Below are 7,115 nucleotides of genomic sequence, written 5' to 3' on the forward strand. Positions count from 1 at the left end.
CCGACATCCAGGGGCAATCAGTCAATTGCGCGTCAATGATGGTCTAGGGTTCATTCGTATCATTTATTCGATAAGCCAGTAAAAACCATAGACTTCTCTAAATGCATTTTAAATATCACAATTACATTCCGAATTGCTAGCCACGATATAAGGAGTACAATTAAAAATAAAATAATAAAAACTTACTTGATGAAATAAAATGTGTGGTGGATGTACCGGTACATACCTGGTACAAAATATTCTTCAATTGTATGAATATACTTTTAAAGAAAATTATAATTAAATATAGCTTTGTAAAGAAACATACATAAAAATATAAAATATTCTTTACTTTTTAAATCTTAAAACAATGCACTTAGTCAAATAGCTCCCTACAAGTGGCTAATGGATGGAATCGAAGATGGTTGCAGAGTGTGCATAAATGCGGACTGCCAAATCCCCAGGGTGCCGATACCGGTCAATGTCAAATACCTCTTTTGTCGCATCACTAGTATATCTCAAAGGACGTGATAGGGCTGTTGTAGATTTTAAACGTTTCTCATCATAGCTGTAAAAATCTAAATATGTTAAACTTAATAGTCATTTGTTTTCTAACTAATTTGTTTTAGGACCAAGTGTCCTCAAAAATTTCCAAAATTTACAACTTTTCGGTCTCGTTGAACTAGAAAAATTTCTGTCTTTATTATATTAATAATACGAAGAAATCAGTCTCCACTGTACTCGACTAGAGATGGTTCGGTTAAGCTTTTGTTTAAGTAAAATTTCGGCTCTTTTGTCGGGGTTTTGTTTATGTCCCCAATTCCCTAATCACTTAATTATTTAACTACTTCTTAAGTAGGAATAAGTCAAATCCAGTTACTTTGTACTCGAAGTCAAATCCAGTTACTTTGTACAAATTTATATTTGTAGTCTTGGGAAAAAAGTGAAAAGACAAATTTTTATAACAGATACATAAATCATAAATTTAAGGAATATAAATTCTAGAGTTTTTACTGTACCTCGTGCATCTCTCTCATTCATTACATTTAGTTATAAATAATGCTGCCAAAGTAACAGTTAATTTTTTAACATTATATAAGAATTGTTCATGTTTTTTTCTACATCCCCTTAGAGATGGGATATACAAAATCGTAATATCACTGGTTTAACATTGAAATCCATGAGTAATATAAAATTGGAGAGTGGAATAAAAATATCAAATATTTTAATGGATTTTTTTTAACTTCTGTCAACTACACAGAACTATCATAAAAACATACCAGTAAATTCTTATCAGTCTACTTGTGATTCACATAATCGGGCAAGGGCACCAAATATCTAGCAGGCAGGTGGCTAACAGCCCAGAACCGGTCCTGGATAGAATTGGATGCATTATACGTGTAGTATCCACCCAAGGTCCTAGGCTTCCACCAGCTAAATCGGGTGAGGTTGATGCTATGTAAAGCGCATGCGCAAATCTGGCTTTTTGGATGCTGACAATACAGCGCTTTCACTCCACCACTAATATTCGAATATACAATAGTAATCTTATCTTTTTTTACATGTGTAGTATAGAAATTTGTAATAAGATACATAATGCGGTTATAATAAAATATTGTGCGATTATTTTCATATAATTAAAATTAATATGTATTTATTTTTTAGAAAATACAAGGGAAGCAGTGCATCCACTGCTTCCAATGAAGGCATGCCACTGATTTAAACTATATCTATTTATATCTGTGTATAAATTCTTTTGAATATTTATTATAATTTATGTTTTGAAACATCAGATGATAACAGGATTAACAAAAATATTTTTACACTACATTTATAGATTCTGTAGTTGTTATTTAAAAAATAGCAGTTAATGATTGTTTACTATTTTCAATAACCAATACTCAGTTCAAGTTATAATTACATCAAAATAAATCAACAAACACCTTTTAGGCTGCTGGGATTTGCTTTTATTTACATCTATTTATGCTATAATTATATCTATGTGAAATTGGAAAATGCAAAAAATATCTATAGAATTTTTTAAATTTCCATGTCTTTTATTTTGATTACCTGTTTATATTTTATTTCATTTAATTATTATTATACATTTGAACTGAATCAAAAATTATGAAAAATCTGAAAGTTTTTTTGAAAAATAATCCAATTTTATTCATATTAAGCTTAGCAATTATAACAATTACTCCATAACATATATGAATTCAGAATATTTAATTGATGGTATATATTTTAAATATTGCCATTTATAATAAATTTATATTATTAAAATATTCTATTACTTAAATTATGATAATAAATGAATAAAATAAATTAAATAAAACTTGATTATTAATAATGAAATTCAAACAGATTAATTATACATATTTATACAGATTTATTAGATAATTTTATATTTACATTAATATGAAAATTAGATCACATCAGCTAAGAATTGTTTTAATAAAAAAAATATTCTTTAAAATAAGTATATCTCAATATTTTTATTCTTGCAAAATAAAGTACAATCAAGATCTAAGCAGTTTTTGATAGAACTGATAAATTGCATTATTGAAATACATGTACTGTACAACAATCTGTAGAAATTAAGAAACAATTGTCCTATAAAAACACACTAAAATTACAATGTATAATATTGTAATGTGAATTTAACATAAGAATTAATTTATTTTATGCAAATAAAAATATTTCTTAATTTTGATTTAATATTACAAATTTATTTAATATTATCTTTTATTAACTTAATATAAATAAGTTAAGATAAAACAGATTTACAAGAAAATTTTATACATGCTGCCCTAACTATAGCCTCGGGCTAAATCTGACTATGGCACACACTAATCCAACTCACAAATATATCTGACACATCACTTACAATAGAAAATAGGCCCAGTGTATATATATGGAATATAAAAAATATTTGTAGTTCACCTACCTATGACTTATGTGCAATTTAGCTTGCCAATAGAAAAATTTGGATACCATCACTCTAAATAATGAAAAAATTTTCATAAAAAATTAGATTAAAAGTTCAAGTGTATAGTACAGTGAATATACAGCATAAAAAGTGCTGTATGATATTTAATAAGGTGCTTCAAATTTATGGCACATAAGGCATCTGGTATTTCTAATGGCTATTCTAAGTCACATGAATCGTATTTTTGGCAAAAGTACATCACACCCATAAGGTAACTTTATTCGGAAATGGACATAGGGAATACCCTGTTGTTGTGGCAGGTAATCAAAAAGTTCAGTTTTTCTCTTACCCTGGTTAGGGATAGAACAGCTTTTCTGTAATCAAACTGAACTTTTTGATTACCTGCCACAACGACAAGACTATGACCATCTTCCGAATAAAGCTATCATACGGCTGTGATGCACTTTTGCCAAAAATACGATTCCCGTGTCTCAGAAAAGTCATTACAAATGTATGATATTAAGTTATCACACAGTGAGTGTTCCAAGTAGCCCAAATATAATAATACCTTTTAGTCCTTTAGTAGTAAACTGATTGCAATCTTGCGATTTCTCGTTGTTTTGACACTGCATGAGTATTTAATGCGTTATTTTAATTTATAAGTGTATAATAAATGTATTTACTATTACCGTATAGTTATTTGTTTTATAAGGCGCGAATTTCAAAATATCGCGCGCTAAATGACGGGAGTTATCTTTACATTGCATTGAAAATAAGAAAATATCATTCACGATGAATTAGTATCAGGTCGCCATGAAACCACGGTCTTCGAATGACCTCATTATGACCCCCTGAGGGCATTCTACTTTACCTTGACATCGCTAAACTTTATTAAAAATAAACAATTTAATCTATTAAAAATTAACGCAAGCTTCTCATATTATCGACGATTATTTTCACGTTTCTGCGATAACATTTCTAACAAACATCCACGTTATTTTCACATGTCATTAACTTGAAAGTAATGAAATGTATTTAGGTATTTTCTTAAATAATTTCTATATTAAGTAATATTCCTGTGAAAATGGCTATATACATAGCGATACAAAAATAATTTTATTCTTACGTTTAGTATATAATTAAAGAGAACATTCTGATTGCTGTTTGCTTCCTATTCAGGTCCAGCTCACCAAACATGTTTACATTCCATCATGGCGTTTGTTGATCACATTCCAATGTTGTTCTATTTTCAGTGCTGCCAGCCTGGATTAAAAATTTTTAAAATAGTTTATGAGCACGGTTTATTATAGAATTTCAAATTAGTTTCAATATTAACATGAAAAAATTGAGTAAAATAATAAATTACATTTAAGCCGTAACTTGTTACATTAAAATTTACCTTTAAATTATTATACTACATATCAGTTATTATTTAATCATAATACAGTATATATTAAAATGCTATTTTTAACAAATTAAAATTGTAAAAGCCAATTACGAGTGAAATTTTCATTAGATCGAACCCCATTTGAGATATGACCCCTACTTCTCTATCTCCCCCGATTTATAATCTCCAAAGTACTGTACAACATCATAAATACTCCATATAAAGAAATATTCTTTCCAAATTTAAAAATTTTGGTCCATGGGGTTCTGAGATATAAAGCAAAATACAGGCCCATATATAAAGCATACATACAATCACACAGACGAACACAGGAATCATCCATAAATTAAGTTACGCTATGGTACTGAATGTTATATTAGTTTATTAATTACATGTATAGTGTACAAAGCAGTGACATAAACAATATATATATTANTTGTAGTTATAGAAACTGGCAAATATAGAATGCTAAATTTGAAAAACTAATCTTTTTATCTTAATTTAAGATTTTAATTATTTAACAAGATAGTATGAAATAATTCTGCTTCAATGCTAAGCAAATAATCAAACAACATCTCTAAAACCCAATATATTATAAAACTACAAGCCAGCCAATGCCGTGTGTCATCAGGCTAGATAATGGCTATAATACTAATAAATTATGAAACAACTTGGTACTAGAGAGAAGCGTTAGGTGACATCTCTTAATAAATTTAATAATTATACTTATTAATTGAATAGTTTAGGTCTGGGTAGTGTAATTGGCAACACATCTGCACATTAAGCAGGATGTTTAGGTTTGAGTCCCGCTCTGGGTGATTCTTTTCTTCCAGTAGTTCTAATTATTTAATTAAAAATTATAATTATTAAATTTATTAAGAGAAGGCACCTAACGCCTCCCTCTAGTACCAAACTGTTTCATAATTTATTAGTATTATAGCCGTTATCCAGCTTGATGACACACAGCATTGGTTGGCTTGTAGCAAATATTCAATTTTCATCCAAATGAACATTTCATTACAAATTTCATTACAATTCAAATCAAAGAAAAATTTGTCACCTGCATTCTTCGATTTATTTCTTTCATGAGTGCTCCATGATCCATCATCAATTTGAGATTTTCTGCTTCAAACCTCCTAAGATGTCGAACGAGTTCTTGTGGAGATAATCTAAGTAGTTCCTCATCACTGGGTTTTGAAGAAAGTTGTGCTGTCATATTGTAAATCTTTACAAACTAGCATGATAAGGAATAAATTCTTTGTAGCTATACCAAACTGTACCTGTTTTATCATTAAAAAAAATTGGAGTCAATTAAATCTAAAATAATTATTTTGTTATACTTTACAATTCATAAATTTTAAATTCATTCATATATCTATAATACAAAGTCAATTAATTTAATATAAAAAAATATCTAAAATTCATTAAGTTAGAATTAGATTAAATGATTTAATGAATACACAACTTGAAATACAGGAAATAGATGATCATCTGAAAATTCTAATGATTAAATCAAAATTTAATTAAATTTATGTTCTACCTAAGAAAAAAAAATCATAATTTGGTGAATTTTGGCAGTTTTTAAATTTACCTTCAATAAAGCAACCTCTTGCACAACTCCTGGGAAGATAAATCAACACAAAAAAACGTTTTTTAATATCCCAGTATGAACAAATTTAAACAAAGCGAACGTTATCGACCATAAAATGATCAAAAACATTCGTTTTGTTTAAATTTGTTCATACTGGGATATTAAAAAATTTTTTTTATTACCTTCAATTTAAAATAATCTCTTCTGCTCTTCCATTAAGGTTATGAAGCAAATTGTAAACTATTTTAGCCAGTAGATTTGCAAGAGATTGACTAATGCAGATAATGTATCAATAGTAAGACAAATTTTCTGGATTAAGATTAAGCTTAAATTAATCAACACTACAATGAATGAAGCATGTACGACATTGTCCTTTCAATAAACATTTGATGACACAGTAAAGCTGTTGTTTTTCACTATTAATTTTACATCATTCATTTTGATGGAAAATAGAGAAAGAGAACAATAATCTTAAATATACATACTAGGTATTTTGTACAATATCAAATCTCAAATATATCTTTTCTACAAGTTCTATTATATTTATTGTAATTTTCAACAAAATTTTATATCTGATTAGCTTATTAAATTATTTAAACCAGTAGCGTGCCGTGACATTTGATGATAGGGAAGCTATGTTTCTGTAAGAAGCTGACATCCAGGGGCAATCAGTCAATTGCATGTCAGTGATGGTCTAGGGTCCATTTGTATCATTTATTCAATAAGCCAGTAAAAACTGTAGACTTCTCTAAATGCATTTTTAATATGACAATTACATTCCAAATCACTAACCACAATATAAGGGCTACAATTAAAAATAAAATAATAAAAACTTACTTGGTGAAATAAAATGTGTGGTGGATGTACTGGTACATACCTGGTATAAAATATTCTTCAATTGAATATACTTTTAAAGAAAATTATAATTAAATATAGCTTTGTAAAGAAACATACATAAAAATATAAAATATTCTTTACTTTTTAAATCTTAAAACAATGCACTTAGTGAAATAGCTCCCTACAAGTGGCTAATGGATGGAATCGAAGATGGTTGCAGAGTGTGCATAAATGCGGACTGCCAAATCCCCAGGGTGCCGATACCGGTCAATGTCAAATACCTCTTTTGTCGCATCACTAGTATATCTCAAAGGACGCGACAGGGCTGTTGTAGATTTTAAACGTTTCTCACCATAGCTGTAAAAATCTAAATATGTTAAACTTAATAG

The 7,115-nt window shown here is 28.5% G+C and overlaps 1 protein-coding gene across 1 annotated transcript in view; it reads right to left on the bottom strand.

Annotated features, from left to right (window-relative positions):
- The window catches only part of LOC111621927 (coiled-coil domain-containing protein 85C-like), a 34,792-nt gene extending 29,162 nt beyond the window's left edge, over nt 1-5,630 (bottom strand). The window contains exon 1 of the mRNA XM_023364178.1: nt 5,359-5,630. Coding sequence (XP_023219946.1) covers nt 5,359-5,514 — 156 coding nt within the window. The 5' untranslated portion in view covers nt 5,515-5,630. The remainder of the gene's footprint in view (nt 1-5,358) is intronic.
- Between the last annotated feature and the right edge of the window lie 1,485 nt (nt 5,631-7,115).

The sequence above is a fragment of the Centruroides sculpturatus genome, unplaced genomic scaffold (assembly GCF_000671375.1).
Source record: "Centruroides sculpturatus isolate CEXI.00-Female unplaced genomic scaffold, Cexi_2.0 scaffold31, whole genome shotgun sequence".
NCBI lineage: Eukaryota > Metazoa > Arthropoda > Arachnida > Scorpiones > Buthidae > Centruroides > Centruroides sculpturatus.